This window comes from Ammospiza caudacuta, chromosome 22 (genome assembly GCF_027887145.1).
Source record: "Ammospiza caudacuta isolate bAmmCau1 chromosome 22, bAmmCau1.pri, whole genome shotgun sequence".
Lineage (NCBI taxonomy): Eukaryota > Metazoa > Chordata > Aves > Passeriformes > Passerellidae > Ammospiza > Ammospiza caudacuta.
Window position 1 is genome coordinate 10,165,122 of NC_080614.1, and position 21,460 is coordinate 10,186,581.

Sequence of the window (21,460 nt, forward strand, 5' to 3'; positions counted from 1 at the left end):
CAGCTCCAAAAATCCCCGTCCCACTGATCCCAGTTCCAACAATCCCTATGCCAGTTCTCCAGTCCCAGTTCCCCAGAGCCGCTGATCCCAGTGGTCTCAGTTCCAGTGATCCCAGTCCCAACAACCCCTGTCCCACTGACCCCGGTTCTAAAAACCCCAATTCCAGTTCCCCGGTTCCGCTGATCCCCGTCCCACCGATCCCAGTTCCAGGTCCCCAGTCCCAGAGACGGCTCAGTGGCATTTCGCCCCCAGCCCACGAATACCTGTCCAGGTGCTGTTAGAGGAACCAAAGCATCTCCCGCTCCCCGGGAATCCTCCAGGAATCCGGCAGGAGCCCCGGGAGCTCCTGGGCTCCCAACGCCGAGCCGGGCTGTGCTGTGCCTGGGTTTCCCGAGCAGGAAACCGCAGCGCTGCCAGCCCCGGTGAGCTTTATCCCTTCCTGCCCAGGTGAGCTTTATCCCTTCCTGCCCAGGTGACTTTTCCTGCTCCGCCTGCCCGGCCCCATCCGCTGAATCACGGCCGGGATCGCTGCTGGGATCGCGCCCGGAGTCACCCCCGGCCGGCCTGGAATGCTCGGGGCCGCGGGGAAAACACCCAGCGAGCCCTGGCTGCGCCGGGAAATCCGAGTTTTGAGATGTTCGCAACATTTCCTTTCCTTCTCCATCCATTCCGTCTGTGGTCCCTCTTTTCCAGCCTAGGAAATTCGATTTTTGAGGTTTTTTAAAAATTTTCCATAATTTATCCCTTTTTTTTCTAGGGTCCCTGGAAGTGTCCAATGCTGGGTTATTCTAGTTTCCAGGAGTGTTCCAAATTTTCAGTTGTTTTCCATCAATTTCCATCATTGATCCCTCTTGAGATTGTCTGGCAGGAACAGAGCAGGGGAAAATAAAATAAAATATACAATACAATACAATATACAATATAATAAACAATACAATTTAAAAATATATAGAATATAATATAAAATCTAAAATAAAGTAAAATAGAAAATAATATAAATTTTTAAGTAAATGTAAAAATAAAATAAAATATAAGATTAAAATAGAATAAAATAAAATATAGCATTAAAATAGAATAAAATAGAAAAATAAAATAAAATAAAATAAAATAAAATAAAATAAAATAAAATAAAATAAAACAATAAAATCCATGCCAGGGTCAGCTCCAGGTTGCTCTGTGACTCACCAGCTCCTTCCTGCCAGGAGCCAGCACAGCCTCTGGAATTCCCACTGGAATTTGTCATCCTGGGAACTGCAGAGCCAACCCCAGCCAGGAGGGAAAGCCTGGGAACCGTTCCCTGCTGGGGCACCGGGAATCCCGGGAATGCTGCAGGGACAAAGAGCTGGGAATTGTTGATCTGGGAGCAGGAGGAGAAAAGTCTGGGAACCGCTTCTGGAGTGGGAATTCCCGGCCTTGGATTCCTGGGAATGCTGCAGGGACAGAGCTGGGAATTTTTTCAGGAAAAGCTGCCACGAGGGAGGAGGAGAGCTCAGAGTGTTTTCCCTGGACATTTCCCGTGTGTTTTCCCTGGACATTTCCCGTGTGTTCTCCCTGGACATTTCCTGCGTGTTTTCCCTGGACATTTCCTGCGTGGTCTCCCTGGATATTTCCCGTGTGTTTTTCCTGGACATTTCCCGTGTGTTTTCCCTGGACATTTCCTGCGTGGTCTCCCTGGACATTTCCCGTGTGTTTTTCCTGGACATTTCCCGTGTGTTTTCCCTGGACATTTCCTGCGTGGTCTCCCTGGATATTTCCCGTGTGTTTTTCCTGGACATTTCCCGTGTGTTTTCCCTGGATATTTCCTGCGTGGTCTCCCTGGATATTTCCTGCGTGGTCTCCCTGGATATTTCCCGTGTGTTTTCCCTGGACATTTCCTGCGTGGTCTCCCTGGATATTTCCCGTGTGTTTTTCCTGGACATTTCCCGTGTGTTTTCCCTGGACATTTCCTGTGTGGTCTCCCTGGATTCCAGGAGCCGGGGAGCGCGGATGCAGGAAAATCAGAAATAAATCTGAAACAAATCAGGAATCAATCAGAAATCAATCAGAAACATTAACTATAGAATTAGTGCAAAGTATTTACGACACTGTTGTTTATTAACAGGACGTATGGATGATGCTTTAACTCCTCCCAACTCCTGCGTCTCCCGCTTTTCCCAGCAGGGGCTGGGAGCCCTCTCGCTGTCCCGCGCCTGTCCCGTGCCTGTCCCGGTGCGGTGCGGCGGCCCTGAGTCACTTCCCTCCGCCGGGAATGGCTCGGGGGTGACTCCGGGATGGGGAATGTGCCGGCACAGCCTGCAGGGCCCTCCCGCTGCTCCCCTCCCGCTTTTCCTGCCCCAGCCAAACCTCCGGCCCTCTGCCGGCAGAATTCCTGATTTTCCAGCCTGGATCCAGGGGATCCTCATGGCAAAAGGATTCCCGTTCCTGCTTTTCCAGCCTGGATCCAGGAGATCCCACTTCCAGGGATTTTTTCTCCCTTTATTCAGGGAAGTAAGTCGGAAAATCCTCCATGGATTTTTTATTTTTATATTTATAATTTTTTTTTAGATTTAATTTTGGAGCTTCAGGGGTGATTCCCCATCTCCTTTTCTCCCTCCTTCCCTTTTATTTTAAAAAATAATATTTACAAAGCCATGGAAATGAAGCAATATTACCTCGTTAGCTGTAATTGGGATAATTATAATATTTTATGAATATTCATGACACTTTCACCTCCTACCTTTACAAATATTTGCATTTTGAGGCAGTCTTGATTTAAAATAAAGAAAAATCCAATAAAACCAATCCATATTTTGTGTATAATTTGCAACTTCCGGTACTAAAAAAGTTTAGTGAAGACATCTAAAACCCCAGGAATGTTTTCCATGATAATTTAAGCAGAAAACCATATTTTCCTCAAAATGAAGGTGAGGAGCAGCTCCAAATTTGTCTAAATGAGGCCTTTGACGTTTATTTACGCTTTTGTCAGAAAAAAACCCCGAGGGAATTCAGGAGCTGGCTTGGAAATGCCAAATTTAAATGGATTTGTGCTCCAAGGAATGAGGAAAATTCTGGGATTGCGGAAGGAGCTGCTCCTCATCCGTATGCAAAATAACAAGGGGTTAAAAGGGGAAATAAACCACATGAAAGGTGATTTTTAGGGGAAATAAACCACATTAAAAAGAGATTTTTAGGGGAAATAAATCACATTAAAGGAGATTTGTAGGGGGAAATAAACCACAGAAGAAGGAGATTTTTAGGGGAAATGAACCACAGAAGAAGGCAATTTTTAGGGAGAATAAACCCCACGGTTTCCTTTATGGAATTATGGAATGGTTTGGGTGGGATATTAAATCCCATCCAGTCCCACCCCTTTCCCTGGGAAGGGACACCTCCCCCTGTCCAGGTTGCTCCGGGCTGGGCTCGGGCACTGCCAGGGATGGGGCAGCCACATCCGGCACAGCTGTTTTTCCCGATTTTCCCGATTTTCCCGAATTCCCGGGATTTTGGGGCGCGCAGGCCTCAACCCCGCCGCCTCCTCCCTCCCGCCGCGTCAGCGTTGCCAGGCAACACCTAAAATGGCGGGGGGCGCGCGGGGCACGCCGGGAGTTGTAGTGCGGATATCTCACCGCCCCCGCGCCCCGCCGACCAGGAGGGACTCGCTTTCCCAGCAGGCACCGCGGCGCCGCGGGAAAAAGCTGAGAGAGCGTATTTACCTGCGGGGAGTGGGGTACAGGTGGGGCGCGCCGCGGGTGCTGTTGGGATTTGTAGTTTTTGGCGGAGCGGCCGCTAGGCGAAGCCGCGAGGCGGGCGTGGCCGCGGGACTACAGCTCCCAGGGTGGCGCGGGGCGCAGCGGGCTGGGCGCCGGTGGAGGGCGGGGGGTACGAACGGGAACCTCGGCGGTGGCGGGGGGATGCTCGGGGGAGCCCGCAGGTGAGGAGGAGGAGGAGGAGGAAGCGGGAGAGAGAATGGGCGGCGAGCGCCGGGGTAAGCGGCGAGCCCTGGGTGGGGCCCCATTGTTCGCGGTGGGCAGCGGTTCCTCATGGAGTCACCGAGTTCTGCAGGGAGATCGGCACCAGCGGGTCGGAGGGGTTTGGCTTTGGGATTAAAAAGCTTTAGGATTAAAAGGCTTTGGGATTAAAAGTCGCCCCTTGTTCCTGCTCCTTGTCTAGCGCTTTTGGGGCCAGCTGCGTTTGGAAAGGAATTCTCTACTTATCTTCCCCCCGAAACTTTTATTTCCTAATAATTTAACTCGGTTGAAGAGGATTTTTTGCCGGTCTGAGCTTGTTGGGGTGATGGGTGTTTGGTGATATTATTTTGGTGTGTTTTGCCTGGCTGAGCTTCCCGAAATGCACATCCCAATAATACGGGTGTTGGTGCACCGTTTAGGGATGAAAAACCCCAAATTTATCATAGAAACATTGGGATTGCTGAGCCTGGAGAGGGGAAGCTTTGGGGCGACCTCGCTGTGACCTTCCCGAGCTGCAGGAAGGGGAATGTCCAAGGGATGGAGTAACAGGACAAAGGGGGATTAATTCCAAGGGACAAGGAGCGGGTTTAGGTTGGGTTTGGGGCAGAATTCCCTCCCTGAGAGGCTGCTGGGACCCTGGCACTGGTTATCCCAAGGATATCCCATCCCTGGGATGCCCCAAGCCAGGCTGGACAGGGCTTGGAGCCACCGGGGCACAGCAAGGTGACACTGAAAGCCCTTTAAATCCCTCCCAGCCCATTCCCTTATCCCATTCCTAAAACACTTTTCCCTGTGGAGTTTTCACATCTTCCCAAGCCACTTTTCTCTGTGGAATATTAATTTCTCCTTCCCAAACCACTTTTCCTTGTATAATATGAATTTCTCCTTCCCAAGCCACTTTTCCCTGTGGAATATTCACTTTTCCCTGTGGAATTTTCACTTCTTCTTCCCAAACCACTTTTCCTTGTATAATATTCACTTCTCCTTCCCAAGCCACTTTTCCCTGTATAATATTCACTTTTCCCTGTGGAATATGAATTTCTCCTTCCCAAAACCACTTTCCCCTGCAGAGTATTAATTTCTCCTTCCCAAACTACTTTTCCCTGTGGAATATGAATTTTTCCTTCCCAAAACCCCTTTTTCCTGTGGAATATGAATTTCTCCTTCCCCAAACCCCTTTTTCCTGTGGAATATTCGCTTTTCCCCGTGGAATATTCATCTCTCCTCCTGATTTTTCGTGCTGCAGCGAGTGCTGTAAGAGCAGAAGGTGTCCCGGCAGTGAATATGAATTAATGTTTGCTCAAGGCAGGCGTGGAGCAGCTTTTGCAGCAAGGCCTGGCTTAAGGTGGCTCTGATTAAACCCAGCCTTTAATTGCCGAGCGCTGTTACAAAACCGCAGCCGTGGAAAGGGCAGGACTGAGCTCAGCCCCGAGCTGGAAAAACGAGTCCTGCTCCAGCTGGGATTGATAAAAGATGGTTTTGTGAAACCTCTGCAGGCTCGTGGTGCGATGAGCAGCACGGCAGCAGCCTCGGGGCTTTGCTGGCAGCTGGGCAAGGTGCACGGGGCTCCCGGGAGCCTGCAGGTGAGTGGCACTTGCAGCTCTTGAAACCTTCCATTCCCTTCTGTTCATCATTTCAATGTTTATAGCCCTTCCATGCTTCTCTGGTTTGTCATTTCAATGTTTATAGCCCTTCCGTTCTTCTCTGGTTTATCATTTCAGTGTTTAAAACCCTTCCATTCTTCCCTCAGTTTTATAATTTCATCTTTTAAAACTCTTCCATTCCTTTCTGGTTTATCATTTCAATGTTTATAACCCTTCCGTTCTTCTCTGGTTTATCATTTCAATATTTAAAACCCTTCCGTTCTTCTCTCAGTTTTATAATTTCATTGGCATTTTATCATGGCCAACTTTTCTCCTCAGTTTTTTACTTTCAACTTTTAAAACTCTTCCATTCTTCCCTCAATTTTACAATTTCAATGCCTAAAACCCTTTTCTTTTTCTCTCAGTTTTATAATTTCAGTGTTTAAAACCTGCTTTTCCAACCCTAGTTCCTCTCTCAGCTTTATAATTTCAACTTTTAAAACCTCTCTGGTTTTGTTCTCAGTTTTGTCATTTTAGCTTTTAAAACCTTTCATTCTTCTCAGTTTTATAATTTCAGCGTTTAAAACCCATTAATTCTTCTCTCAGTTTTATAATTTCAGCTTTTCTCCTCAGTTTTACCATTTCAGCTTTTCCAGCCCTCTCTGGTCTTGCTCTAGCTTTATTATCCCTTCAGAATTAAGCAGCTTTTGGGTGTGATGTGGTTTCAACCCCAGGGAATTGTGAAACCACCTGGATTTCAGGCACACGTTCTCTGCACTTCCATCCTTTCCCAGCTGCTCCAGCAAGAAAAATGCTGATAATGCAGCAGAAAAAATGGAAAGTGTGGAGATAATGCAAACATTTTGCTTGCAGGAGTGGGAGGGAGGCCCTCGGTGTTCCTGAGTTGTTTGTGTTGCTTTTGAGGCACAGCAAGAGGCAGAATTCCCTGTGGGATTCATTCCCATGGATCCGAGCTGGCAGAGATTTGGGATTTGTTCCAGACCTCACACCCGGGCTGTGAAATCCGTGTTGGAATCCTGAAATCTGCCTGCCCCAAACTGAGCTGGCAGGGAAGTCCTGAGGGAAAAAGATCTTCTAATTCAGGCACAGGCTTCATATTTATACTTATATATATATATAATTTATTTTTTTTCCAAATCCACATAGAAAATGCTGCCAAACATGGAACAGGTTTTTGGGCAAATTTATTTTGCTGTGGGTGTTTGATCCTGAGGAAATTTGTCAATTTTGGGATGGCTTGGAAGGAATTAAGTAGGAATAAAGTCATTTTTAAAATTAAGTGAAAATCAGGTTAAAAATACCAAATATTTTAAGTGTTTAGAAGCTCTAAAGCAGATTTTGAGCTCAGCTTTCCTTCCAAACCTGTTCAATAAAAAAGCCCGGCAGCTCCAGATCCATCAAATGTTTCCAAATTCTCTCTGGCTGATGGAAATAAAAATTATTGGCTGATGGAAATAAAAATTATCAATCAGAGTCTGGGATGGCTGCAGGGCTGGGGTCGGAAGTCCTCGGTGTCCTGGTGTGTTCCAGGGATGGGAATCCAGGCAGGACTGAGCTGAGGGAGCTGCGGCCTTCAGCACGAGGATCCAGCACTTCCAAGTGGCTTTTCCACCCAAACTTCCCCTTTATTATGACCTGTTCCTCAAGGGTGTTCTTCTAGGTAAGAACAATCGATTTTTAAATAATAACTTCATTTTAGTATGGTTTTTAAAATGAATAGTCCTTCGTCAACTGTATTTTCTTACTCTTTGAATAAGCAGGTATTGACAAAAATCTAAATAATAATTTAATTTTATTATGGTTTTGTAATCAATAATCCTTTTTCATCTGTGTTTTCTTATTCTTTGAATATTCAGATATTGACAAAAATCTAAATAGTTTAATTTCATTATATTTTATAATAAACAATCCTTTTTTCACCTGTGTTTTTTTACTCTTCCCACCCCCTTTTTTTCTCCCCTTTTTTCCCTAAACGTCTTTAAAGGGAAGCAGACTTCCAGTGTCATTAATAAATAATTTGAATTTTTTCCCAAATTTTCTCCAGATCTGTGTTTTCCCTGGGAATGGAGGTGCCCTTCGTACTGCTCCTGACCAGGCTTGTGGCAGAAGTTGCAGGAAAATCCACAGAAAACTCAGTGGGTGCTCCAGGAATTTAATATAATTATTAAATTATTTTATTTTATTTTATTTTGTTTTATTTTTTTATCCCAAATTTTCTATATTTTTATTTAGAAACTAAAAATCAAATGGATTTAGAAAAGAAAAATAAAATTGGTCTCTAACAGCAAAATAAAATAGATTTTTAAAAATAAAATTTGTCTAAAATAAAAATAAAATGGATTTAGAAAAATAAAATGGATTCATAAAATAAAAAAATTAAAAATAAACCAAGTTTTCTCCTTCTTGCTGGAAAAAAAAAAATTCCAGTGGGTTTTAAGTGTATTATCCCTTAATTTCTGTGGAGATTTTAAATTTTTTTTAATATTTATTATCATTTCCTCGATGGAAAAGTGGGAATTCCTTGGGAGTTTCTCTCCTCAGGTGCCAGACCCAGAATGTTGTGTGGAAATGTTGGATTCCAACAGCTCCTGCCCAGTCACCCACCAGTGCAGCCCAGGTAGGAATTATTTGGGATCAGTCCAAGGAATTTGGGTTGGAAAAGCCCTCAAAGATCATTTATCCCATGGGCAGAGACCCAGCTGGCCTTGGGGAGCTCCAGGGAACAAAAATTCCCCGATTTTCTGCACTTTAATACCAAAATCCAGCAGCTGGGGAGTGAAAATTCATTCATTAATTAATATTGTTCCCTTCTAATTCCTCCTCCTTTTATCCCCTTGGAAATTTTATTTTTCTGGGGTAAACACTGGGAGAATTCCAGGGATCAAAATTTCCCAGACTTTTGTTATTCCCTTTTCATTTTGCTCCTTTTTTCCCCTTGGAAATTTTATTTTTCTGGGATAATCACTGGCGCATTGGAGAATTGCAGGGATAAAAATTTTCAGATTTTTCTGGACTTGAACACCAAAATCCAGCAGCTGGGGAGTGCTAATTAATTCATTAATTAAGTAGTATTATTTCCTCATAACTCCTTCTCCTTTTTCCCTTTGGGAGATTTTTGTTTTTCCTGGGATAAAAACTGGGAATAAAATTTGAGGATAAAACCTCTTTATTGTGGGAAAAGGGGAATCAGGTGCTGTTTGTAAGGCCCAAAAAAGGGAATTTCTGCTTTTTTTCCCCTCTAAACCCTGGGAATTGCCAGAAGATGGGAATTTTGTTGGTTTATCCATTTTCCGTGGTTTTTGGCAGGATGCTACAGGAGGTGGAATGAGGATGGGAGCAGCAGCTGCATCAAATGCAGGAACGAGACCCTGCCCAGCCCCTCTGGGCACAACCTCAGCGAGTGCAGGAGCTGTGAGTTTTTAACCCATTTTTATTAATTAATTTAAATTCAATTAATTTTAATTAATTGTAATAATTTTTCTCAATCAATTGCTATCGATTACTGCAAAAATTCTAGCAAAAGGCAGCACAAAAAGGAGATTTTTATTCCACATCCTGGAATTAATTTGAATTTAATTTAATTTATTTTAATTTTTGGTGTAAATTTTCTGGTTTTTTTCCCCAGCTGGGAGCAGAGGGATGAACTCCCACGTGAACATGAGCTCTCCTTTCATCCAGAACTTTGGTGAGAACCTGGAATTTTGGGAGGATTTGGGGTCCGAAAGAAGGGATTTGATGAGTTAAATATGTTAACATTAGTTTAAAAGGGGATTTAAGGAGTTTAAAAGGGAATTTAATGAGTCTAAAAGCAATTGGATTTCTTAAAATTATTTTAAAAAGTAATTTATTGAGTTTAAAAAGGGATTTAATGAATTAAAAAGGACTAAATTTGTTAAAATGAGTTTCTAAAGGGATTTTATGAGTTAAAAGTGTTTGAATTTGTTAAAATTAGTTTTAAAAGTGATTTAATGTCAAAACTGATTTAATTGATTAAAATTTGTTCAAACTGATTGAATCCCTGGCAACTGCCATTGAAACTGAAACTCAATTTCAGGCACTGGGATGATCCAGCAGCCCCCAAAAAGTCAGGATTTGCTCTTTATTTGGATTTAATACTTTGATAAAAAGAGATTTTTGTTTAAAACCAGATTTTCTCTCTTTTTTGATAATTCTTTATTTCCAGGGGGCCCCGAAGTCGCTGCCTCTCTGATTCTGGGGACGTTTTTCCTCAGTTTGTTCCTGATCCTTTCTGTGGCTTCTTTCTTCTACCTCAAACGAGCCAACAAACTCCCAAAGATTTTCTACAGAAGGAACAAAGGTAAAAAAAATCTCTTTAATTGTCCATTAATTAATGAATTTCGCTCTGTTAATTGACCGAAATGGAGATTTTTCCTTGAAAATTCCCCATTCTGTGGAGAAAATCCCCATTTTGTGCCAATAAATTCTCCAGTCTTGAGAGTCCTATACCAAATAAATTCTCCAAATGGGATTTTTGAATATTTTGGTTGGATTTTGAGACAAAATTCCTTTTTTTAACATGAAATTATTCCCTTCATGGCTGTATTTTTGGAAAATGAACAATTCCAGCCTTCACATTAATTAAAATAATGTTAATTAATCTTTTTTTTCCTTTTTTTTTAGCATCTGTTCTCCAGCCCAGTGAAACAGTGAGTGAATTCTGCTTTTATAAGAACATTAAACAAATGATAATTTCCATTTTAATTACCTAAATTGGGACTTTATTAAGCAACTCCTTAATTGATGAATGAGGCTGAAATAAAATTAAAGATATTTTGGCGTTCTTTGGATCCAAACTGGGACAAAAATGGAAAACCATAGTTATTTTTCCAAGAAAAAACTCTGTACACAGTGAAAATTATTGGAATCCTAAAAAATGCCTATATTTTTTTAAAGAAGAACTGTTAAAATGTGGGGGTTTTTGACACTGTCCTTCTGTTCCACAGGCATCCATGATCTCTCCTCCAGCTTCTTCAGGTGAGGAAGTTTCCCCTGGAATGTGCTAAAAATAAAGGGAAAATCCCAGAAATTCCCGGGATAAGGAACAGAAATCAGTGGGATTTGATTTTTTTAATGGGATTTGTTGCTTTAATTCATGCAGGGCAAAATATTGATGGGATTTCTGGTGGGGAATTTTTGGGGTTCTGGTTGGGTTTTGTGGGGTTGGGATTGGGTTTTGTGGGTTTAGCTTTGGGTTTGGAGTTGAGTTTTGTGGGCTTAGTTTGGAGATTGGGTTTTGGGGATTTAGGCTTGGTTTTGTGGTTGGGTTTTGTGGGGTTAAAAACCACAAAACACAACCCCAAACCCTCCTGCAACTCAATCCCCACATCCCACCCCCTCCTCCCTTTGGGATTTCCCTCCCCAATCCCATTCCCGGGGATTTTTTTGGGATATTTTGTCTCCGGCAGCGTGGAAGCTGCGCTCAAACCCGAAACCCAGCCGCCATCCCAAATCCCAACCCTAAACGCCCAAAACCCAACCCCAACCCTTCCTGTGCCTCAATCCCCACATCCCACCCTGTCCCCCTTTGGGAATTCCCCGTGGGACCCCATTCCCAGGGGTGTTTTTGGGCTGTTTTGTCCCGGCAGTGCAGAAGCCGCGCTAAAACGCAAACCTACAAACCCCAACCCAAATCCCAAACCAGAACCCAATCCCTAACCCTGCTGTGCCTCAATCCCCACATCCCACCCTGTCCCCCTTTGGGAATTCCCCGTGGGACCCCCTTCCCAGGGGTGTTTTTGGGCTGTTTTGTCCCGGCAGTGCGGAAGCCGCGCTACGTCCGCCGCGAGCGCGCCCTGGTCCCGCCCGGCGCCGCCGACAGCCGGGTCAGCAACGTGTGAGCCCGAGCCCGGAGCGTCCCCAGGGAGCTGCTGATCCCACAGGAACCCCAGAGGGTTTGTGCTGAAGCCCTGGGAGCTGCTGATCCCACAGGAACCCCAGAGGGTTTGTGCCACATCTCACCCCCAGCTCTCACTCTCAGCAGCGCTGGCCCAGGGACATTTGGGGGCTTTGGAGAGTCCTGGTGCTGCTCCGGGGGTTCCTGTCCTAGGATGGGGGAATTCCTGAGGGATTTGGGGACTTGTAGAGAGAATCCTTAAGGAATTTAGGGTATTTTCCTGTTTGGAGAGAATTCCTGAGGGATTTGGGGGATTTTTGGTGTTTGGAGAGAATCCTTCAGGAATTTGGGGGAGTTTTCCTGCTTGGGGAGAATTCCTGAGGGATTTGGGGACCTGTGGAGAGAATCCTTAAGGAATTTGGGGGGTTTCACTATTTGGAACAAATCCTTAAGGAATTTAGGGTGTTTTTCCTGTTGGGAGAGAATTCCTGAGGGATTTGGGGACTTGTGGAGAGAATCCTTCAGGAATTTGGGGAATTTTCCTTGGGATGTGACCCCAAAACTGGAGCTGGGATTTGGGATGTGGATCCATCCTGGGCTGGACACTTGGCAAAGGGATCCTCTCAAGTGCCACTGCTTTAACCTGGGACAGCAATTAATTATGCTAATTAATTATGCTAACTAATTATGACAATAATTAAGATGCAGAATCCTTTGGAAGCAAATCCCAGATCCCACTGGGAGCTCTCCTGGTGCTCAATCCAGGCCTGACCCCAAATCTTGGGATTTTTTGGGGAATTTTTCCAGCTCAGTCCTTGGATTAAATGTTCTCCAAGGGATAATCCATTCCTGGAATTGGGAATTCCTGCTTTTGGGGCACTCAGGGATTTTTGGGATGAGCCACAGGGGTTGGGACAACTCCTGCCAGTGGAAAAATGGGATTTTGGTGTGGGAAATGCCTGGAATTTGAGCTCCAGAGGCATTCCCCAATTCCAGGCAGCCTCAGCTTCTCCCATGGATCTCATTCCTGCCTGAGGAATTTTGGGAAGCTCAAAGAGCTGGAAAAGGATTTTTTTCTCCTGGCTGGGTCTCTCTCCTGCAGCTTTTCCATCCAGGCCTGAGGGTCCTAAATCCATGGAGAAGTCCTAAATCCGTCCTAAATCCATAGAATTTCACTGTCACCCCCTGGAATTCCAACTATTTTCCCCCTGGCTGGGCTGGTTCTGGGATCCATCCCAAATCTATCCCAAATATCTGGAATTTCTCTGTCACCCCTGAATTACAACTCTTTTCCTCCTGGTTCTGGGATCCATCCCAAACCCATCCCAAATCCCTGGATTGCAGCTCTGAGCATTCCCACAGAAATCCCTTGGCTCCTCAGCATTCCCTGCCAGGCATGGGAATGGGAACTTTGCTTCTCCCCTTTTTTCCCAAATTTTTTAATGGGAGAATGAGACCAGAACTCTTGCATCTGCCGCCCACCTGGAGAATCCACATTTCCCTGGGGTTCCAGCCTTCCAAGAGGAGAATTTGGGATGGGAAGAAATCCATTTATCCCATGGAATAATCCCATTTTTTCTGGGAATTTTGGGGCAGCTGGATTTGCTTTTATCTCCTTAAAAAACAATGAGGTTTTGGTGGAATTTTTAGGGATAAAACCCAAATCATGGAGAGGCTCCTGTGCCAAAAAATTCCAAATTTTTCCTCTTTATTATGAGAAATAAAATTCTTTTCCTCCTGGCCAAGGAATTCCAGTTGAAATTCCCTTTTTTTTTTGAGTATTTGGGAAATTCCAACTTGGAATTTTGATAATTTCCATTTTTTTTTGTGCTGCTGAGATTTTTTTCCCTTCCCAAGTAGGAAGGTTTTATCCTGGAATTCAGAATTCCTGAGGATTTTCCAAATTCCTGAGGATTTTCTGGATTCCAAAGGGGGAAAAAAAAGGAGGAACTATGCAAATAATTCCAAGGAATTGCACCTCTGGAGCTGGGAATTCCTGTGTGTTAATTCCTGTCCTGCTTAATTTCTGAATTTTAATTTATTGAAGGATCAGCTCCTTTTTCTGTCTCTTCTCGTGTGGGATTTGCTTTAATTGTTGTCTAATAATGGGATTTGTGACATTAAAAGTGGGATTTGTGTAAACATCTAAAAATCTAATTCTGTGTGTGATTAAAATCAAGTTTTTCTCAGTGATTTTTACCCAAAATCCTGAAATTTTTACCCAGAAAATGTTGAAATCCCCAAATTTTTACTCATTTTTGGGGTGTGGTTCAGCTTTGTCATTGCTGTGAACTCCTGGTTGAGTTTGTGGGGTTTTGGGGTTGGGTTTTGGGTTTAGTCTGGGTTTGGGGTTGAGCTTTGGGTTTAAGTTTGGGTTTTGTGGGTTTAATTTTGGGTATTGTGGTTTGATTTTTTGAGTTTAGGTTTGGTTGGGGGTTGAATTTTGTGGGGTTTGGGTTTTGTGGGTTTGGGTTTGTGCTTGAGTTTGGTGGGTTTAGATTTGGGTTTGAGGTTAAGGTTTGGGTTTAATTTGGGGCTTTGTGGTTCAATTTTGTGGGTTTAGTTTGGCTTTATGGGTTTAGTTTGGGGTTGAGCTTTGTGGGGTTAGTTTGGGTTTGGGTTTCAGCTTTGGTTCTGTGGGTTTCATTTTGAGTTTTCTGGGTTTCTCCTTCCTTTCCACCATCAAATTCCTTTTCCAAAGTGCTGCTTTGGGTTGAAAACAATAAAATTGTGCTTTAAAACTCGGTTTTAACCCCCCAATATTTCCTGCATTTGTACCTTTGTAAACAGTGCCAAAATAAAGAGATTTAAACTTTTATTTTTTGGCTTTTCAGCTTTTTTGGGAGTTGATTAGAAAATCAAACAGGGAAAAAATGTTGGGAAAATCAAATTCCAAGCCTGTGCTGGCTCTCAGGGAAAGCTGAGCAGGGAAATCTCCTTAAATCCCAAAATTCCAGGAGCTGCAATTCCAGAGGCTCTGGAATTGGGAGAGCTTTAATTAGGAGTGAGCAATTAGCACGGGCTTAATTAAGATGTTTACATCGAGCAGGTAAAGCTGGGCTTTAATTCCCTTTTTCCCTCCCAATTCCCCACTGGGACTGGATTCAGGGTTTTGGGGTTGGGATTGGGGAAATTCCCACTGCAATTCCCAACTCCCCTTCCCGGTGATGTCATTCCCACTGTTGATTTTTGGCTGATTTCTTTGAATTCCAGGGATTTCCTTTGAATTCTATGGATTTCTTTTGGATTTCCTTTGAATTCATGGATTTCTTTGGAATTTCTTTTCAATTTCATGGATTTCTTTTGGATGTCCTTGAATTTCACACATTTCCTTTAATTCCATGGATTTCCTTTTAATTTCATGTATTTCTTTTTAGTTTCACTGATTTCTTTTTCATTCTACAGATTTCCTTTCGATTCCATGGATTTCTTTTGGATTTCTTTTTAATTCCATAGATTTCCTTTCATTCCATGTATTTTTTAAAATTTTATGTCATGGATTTCTTGTTAATTTCATCGATTTCTTTTCATTCCATCCCTGGAAATCCCTGGAGCTGTGGCCACTGGGGGGAGTAGAAGGCAAAGAGAGTCCAGAGGAGTTGAACAGGGAGCTCAATTTTCCAGTAATTCCCAGGAACAGGTGAATCCTCCTGAATCCGTGGGAAAAAACAGGTCACTAATTGCCTCTGGCTCAGTAAATCCCGGGATTTTGGCCCAGGGCATGGAGCTTTTCCCGCGCTTTTCCCGGGAATTCTCTGGATCTGCTCATCCCTGGAAAAAACCAGTTCGTTAATTGTGGCTGCCAGGCCGGGCTTTAATGAGCCGAGCCCAAGCTCTGCTATCTTATCTGGGCCTGATAAGCACCAAACGTTCCCGGGCGTTGCCAGAAATCCAATAAAAAATATTCAGTTTTATGGGTCCTGATGAAAAGCTGCGCTCTGCTGGGGCTGTTTGCTCGGCCAGGACAAATCCAGCTCCAAAAAAATTCCTGGCAGAAGAAAAAAGTTTCTCCAAGGCTTAGAAAAACCTTTAAAAATATCTTTCATTTATCACAAAACTCTGAGTAAATGTTAAGAGCAGTGATAATTTGTATTTTGAGGGAACAGTTCCCTTTTTCTCGGAATATCCTGATTATTATTTCTGTTATTATTAAACTTTTATTACTCCATTATCAATATTCCATTTTTCTCTGAAATATCCTATTATTATTAAATTTTATTTATTATCCCATTATTATTATTATTACATTTTATTTATTTTTATTCCTTATTTATTAGTAGTATTCTTCCCTTTTTCTCTGGAATATCCTGATGATGATGACGATGATGATTATTATTACTATTATTATTACTACTATTGTTATTGAATTTTATTTATTTATTATTAATCCTTATTTATCATTATTAGTCTTCCCTTTTTTTCTGGAATAGCCTTACTTATTCTCTATTTCCAGTTCACTATTGAGGATGGACACTTCCAATTTGGTGAATTCCACATTCACCATGGCGAGTATGTAAAATAAAAATAACAAAACAGTAAAACTGACAGGAAAACAAGGAATTTTTGCTGCTTCCTCACCATGTCCAAGGCTTTTTTCCAGCTGTTTTTCCTGCTCCAACGACCCAGAGGCAATTAAAAAAGTTGGGTTTAATGAAGCTTTAATTGTGCAGGTGCTCAGCAGCTCCCAGAGTGGAAAAGGGCAGGTGCTGAGAGGAAAAAAAAAAGGGCTAAATTTGACTTTAACAAGGACAAACACCATAAAAACACCAGGATATTTGTGGTGGGGCTCAGCTGGCACTGCCAGCAAAAAAAAAAAAAAAAGGAGTTTTTCTACTGGGATTTGGGTAGGAATAAACAAAATAAATCAATTTCTTATCTGGGAGAGAGCGTGAGGGTAAAAAACGGGGATGGGGCACAAATTCTTCAAGTTTTGGATGGGATATTTTAATTTTTGGGGGGATTTGCTGAGAGTTCCTCACCCTGGAGGAAAACATCCCTTAGAAATCCAATTTTTTCATGGAATTCCTCACAGAATCCTGGAAAATCCCCACAAAAATCACCCAGTTCAATTTTCCTGCTGAGCTTTGTTCCAGGTCCTTCCTCATTTTCCTGTTGCCATGCGGGAAAATACTGGAAAAATTCCTTTTACACTGAGTTATTTCCACTTCTGTTGGTTTAAAAGTTGTTTTTTTTGAGGTGTCTGGGTACAGTTTTGGGCCAATACAAATTTTTCAACTTCTTTTTGACTTCCTCAGGGAGCTGAGGGGATTTGGGCCTTTTTCCTTGGCCTGGAATTTTTTAAATTTCCTTTGTGCTTTAAAGTGAATTCTCCCAATTTGTGAGGGGAATGTGCCTGAATTTCAAACCTCAGAGAGGTAAAAATATTAAAAATAACAGTAATTTTTTTTTTCCAATTTCAATGGTCATATTTGTTAATTAGTTTTGTTTCAGCCCTTTTGAGGGAATTTGGGCCATTTCCTTGACCTGGAGTTTTTAAAATTTCCTTTGTGTTTTATTCTCCCCATTTGTGAGGGGAATGTGCCTGAATTTCAACCCTCAAAGAGGTAAAAAGTACAAAAATAACAATAAATTCGTGTTTTTACCAATTTCAGTGATCATAATTGTTTAATTCGTTTCCTTTCAGCGCTTCTGAGGCGATTTGGCTTTTTTCATTTGTGTTTTAAGGTGAATTCTCCCAGTTTATGTGGGGAATGTGCCTGAATTTCAACCCTCAAAGAGATAAAAATAGTGGAAATAGCAATAAATTGTAGCTTTTAACAATTTCAGTGATCGGAATTGTTGATTAGTTTCATTTCAGCACCTCTGAGGCGATTTTGGCCCTTTTTCTTGGTCTTGAGTTTTTAGAACTTCCTTTTTGTTTTAAGGTGAGTTCTCCCAGTTTGTGAGGGGAATATGTCTGAATTTCAACCCTCAGAGAGCTAAAAATAACAGTAAGTTGTTGTTTTTACCAATTTCAATTATCACATTTATTAATGAGTTTTGTCTCAGCCCTTCTGAGGAGATTTGGGTGTTTTCGTTGGCCTGATTTTTTTCTATTTCCTTTGTGTTTTAAGGTGATTTCTCCCAGTTTGTGAGGGGAACGTGTCTGAATTTCAACCCTCAAAAAGGTAAAAAGAATAAAAATAACAATAAATCGGTGTTTTTACCAATTTCAGTATCACAACTGTGAATTACTTTTGCTTCAGCACCTCTGAGGAGATTGCGCTGCTTCAGCCACAGGCCAGGAAAATGATTTATATTTTAAAACAAAGCAGAAAACAAACAGAGCTCAGAGGATTAAAGTGCCTGAAGATCCTCTCTCCCAGCTCTGTTATCTCCTCATTTTTCCAGGAAAATTGTTCCAATCCTTTCCCCTCATCCCTTCCACCCCTGGAAGCTGGGAAACGATGGGGAAAAAAGGAGAACTTCCCCCATTTTCCCGCTCAATAAAAAATCCTCTCCCATGAAATAAATAACAAACCCAACCAAGCAGAGCCTTGGAGCATTTTCCTTGCTGGGAGCCGAAGTTAAAAATTATTCAAAGTAAAAATTCCTGGCCTGTGAAGCAGAGGCTCCGACTGTACCAGGCAAAGATTTCCACCAGCGTTCCCTGGAGATAACAGAGCAGGAAGAAATCCCAAATTCCATCGGCAGCTCCCATTCCCACCTCGTTTTCCCTCCTTTTTTCCCTTTTGGGATCAGGATTTGGCCGCTTCTCCTGGGTTTTGTTGGAGTTTCAAGGACAAAGAAATCTGGGCGCCACAAGTAAGTGTTGGACTTTATCCTCTCCTAAGGAAGGATATTTTTATTTTTTTTTCCTGAGGGATTCTTGGATCGGGATTTTTTTTTTAGGGCATTCAGGAGCAAAATGGGTGAAAAATCCTGGATTTTGAGGTGCTTGGGGTGAATTGTAACAGGGAAACTTCTTGAGGGACAAAATGGTTAAAAGATGTATTTCCCAGTTTTCTGGTGATTCCTAGAAATTCCCAGCCATGGATGCAGCTGTTTGAGAGGAAATTCCCATTGGAAAATATAAGGATATATCATTTATTTCCCAATTTTCTGGAATCCCGGGGATGTGTTGTGGTTGGTGTTGTCTGGGATCACATCTTGGGTGGTTTGTAGGGAACTTGGAATGTTGGAATATTCCTGGATTTTAGTACTCTGAGGGATCCCGGAGCTGGTGGAAAATCAGGGATTTCCACCTTGGTGGGAACCTGGAACAATCTCAAACCCCTGCTCTTCCTGTAGAGCCAAAAAAAAGTGGGAATCTTTCTTAAAATGTGGCTGGAGAGAGGGAATTTTATTGAAATTTTGGATTTTGGGGATTTGCTGAAAGGGCTGAAAGCCCAGGGATGAAAAATAATAATAATTATTATTGTAAGGTCTGGCACCATTGAATATCCCTAAATTCATCCAAAGGTTCCTAAAATTATCCAGAGGTTCCTTAAAATCCTCCAGAGGTTCCTAAAGCAATCCAGAGGTCCCTAAAATCATCCAAAGATTACTAAAATCCTCTAAAAATCCTTAAAATAATTTTAAAAATCCTTAAAGTCATCTAAAAATCCCTACAATCCTCCAAAAATCACTAAAATCCTCCAAAGATCCCTAAAATACTTTTTAAAAATCCCTGAAATCATCCAGATATTCCCTAAAATTCCTCAAATCATCCAGAGGCTCCCTTAAATCCTCCAAAAATTCTTAAAATCCTAAAAAAGTCCCTCAGGTAATCCAGAGGTTCCCTCAAATCCTTTCAAAAATCCCTCAGATCCCCCTGGACCCCTGAATTCGCAGCCGGGGTGCAGCCCCAAGGCTGTCCCGGTTATTCCCCAGGCCAGCCGGGTTTCTTTGGGCTCTGCAGGATAAATAAAGATAAAACCCTGCAGGTTTCAAGGCTCTTTGGGGTTTTTTTTCCCCTCAGCCCAAGCCCAAGCGCCGGGGCCGCTCCCGGAGCTCCTGAGGGAGCCGGAAAAGGCCGCGGGCTCCGGAGCCGGGCCCGGTTTCCATGGGATCCCTGAGGGGAAGGGGAAGCCCGCGCTTTTATCGCTTTCCTGCTGTTTCAGGGGGGAAAGGGCAAAAAAATCCGGATTTTTCTCTGGTTTTCTGCACTGTTTCAGAGGGAAAAGTCCTTATTTTCTGCTCTTTTTCAAGAGGAAAAGAGAGAAAAAAAAAAATCCGTGTTTTTCTCTGTTTTTCCGCTCTCTTTCAGGAAGGAAAATACGGGCTTTTCTCTATTTTTCTGCTCTGTTGTAGGGGGGAAAATCCAGATTTTTCTCGATTCTCTACTCTGTTTTAGGAGGGAAAGAGAAAAAAAAAAAAAAATCCGCATTTTTCTCTGGTTTTCCGGTCTCTTTCAGAGGAAAAAAGGGGGGGAAATCCGATTTTTTTCTATTTTTCTGCTTGCTTCCAGGGGGAAAATCCAAGTTTTTCTCTATTTTTCTGCCCTGTTTTAGGGGGAGAAGAGCAAAAAAAATCCAGATTTTTCTCTGGTTTTCTGCTCTATTTCATGGGGAAAAGAAAAAAAAAAATCCGTATTTTTCTGCTCTTTTTCAGAGGAAAAAAAAAATCCAGATTTTTCTCTATTTTTCTGCACTGTTTCCACCCCACATTCCTGACGTTCCTTTGGGAGCCTGATCCTATAAAAAACCGGCTCCCACCTCCAGCACTTCCATGGAGCTGCTGAAAATCCAGAATTTTGTCATCATTTATTAATTCCAGCCCCTGAAAATTTGGATTATTTAATGCTCTGAACACGTCCTGAGGGGGTTTTTTGGGATAAAACAAAGATGTGCCCTCATTATTCCCCAAATTCTCCTTTCCCAGGGATATTTGGGATATGAAACACAAAGGGTTGGGGTTTTTTGTTGGTTTTTTTTTTTCCTTTGTTTGAACTCAGTGACTCAAACTTGGGGCAAATCCAAGGCAAATAAAAGGTGCAGGCACGGAGTTAACTCCTGAATTTCTGGAATTTCGGGATGGGGAAGGAGCCAAAAATCCCTCCCAGTTTTTGGGACCTGGCCTTTTCCCCTTTTTTTGGGGTTGGGTCCCTGTTCAGACTGATGGGAGCTGAAAATTCCCAATTTTTTTCTTTTAAACGCTGCTGGGGTTGGGCAGCACCTGCTTCCCAGGCTTTTCTGGGAATGCTTTTTTGGGATGGGGCTGGAGGGTTGGGGGGTTTTGGGATCCATCCCAAAGCCTTGTGCCAGGTCAGGAGCTGTGGGGTGAGAATTCCTGATCATTCCTGGGAATTCCTGATTCTTCTTGGAAATTCCTGCCACAGGAATTTAAAAGGATGGAAGAGAAAATTTGGGAGTGGTTTTGGGGCCTGGGATGAGAATTCCTGGTAATTCCTGATCATTCCAAATCCTTCCTGGAAATTCCTGGTAATTCCTGGCACAGGATAGAGTTTGAAAGGATGGAAGAAGAAATAATTCCCAAACCCCACCCTAATTCCATTATTTGAAATTTAATAATGAATTTCATCTGCCTTAAAACTCCCAGTGCAGAGAAATTCCATTTTATTTCCACATTTTCTTCCTTTTCCTGGGATTTTTGAACTCACCTTTGGGAAGCAGCAGAAGCAATCATCGGCTCTCCTAATTAACATCAGATTTTGCATAATTAAATATTAATTAGGGCAGCACGTGGCAAAAAGAAAGTGTGGCAGGTGCCAGGGATGAGCATTTTGGCAGGGAAAAATGTGGATTTGAATAATTTTGCCTGGAATTCCATCTTCCTGCTGGGATTTAAAGCTTCCCTGATTTCCTTTGCAAGTGAAACGAGCTCAGGGAAATTTATTTGGGATATTCAAAACATCCAGGGAAAATAATGGGGTAAATCCTTGAGGGGTTTTAAGGGTAAAAGAATGAAGAAATTGGGAAATCCGTCTGGAATTCTGGGCAGTTTTCCCTTCCTTTCCCTGTGTTTTTCCTTTTTCCCGATCCTTCAAATTCCCAGATTTTTATTTGGCATTTTCAAGCAATCCAGGGAAAACAATGGGATAAATCCTTGAGGCGTTTAAGGAAAAAGAGATTTTTAAAAAAGAGGGGAATGAA

At 42.6% G+C, this 21,460-nt stretch overlaps 1 protein-coding gene across 1 annotated transcript; it reads left to right on the plus strand.

The window, feature by feature from the left end:
• Window positions 1-5,419: 5,419 nt before the first annotated feature.
• Window positions 5,420-11,471, plus strand: C22H1orf159 (chromosome 22 C1orf159 homolog). Its single transcript, XM_058818905.1, has 10 exons — window positions 5,420-5,530; window positions 7,082-7,211; window positions 7,596-7,686; window positions 8,093-8,168; window positions 8,858-8,962; window positions 9,177-9,236; window positions 9,735-9,869; window positions 10,193-10,218; window positions 10,516-10,546; window positions 11,330-11,471. Exons 3-10 carry the CDS (start codon window positions 7,615-7,617, stop codon window positions 11,407-11,409), a joined length of 585 nt encoding a protein of 194 aa, XP_058674888.1. The 5' UTR covers window positions 5,420-5,530; window positions 7,082-7,211; window positions 7,596-7,614; the 3' UTR covers window positions 11,410-11,471.
• Window positions 11,472-21,460: the final 9,989 nt, after the last annotated feature.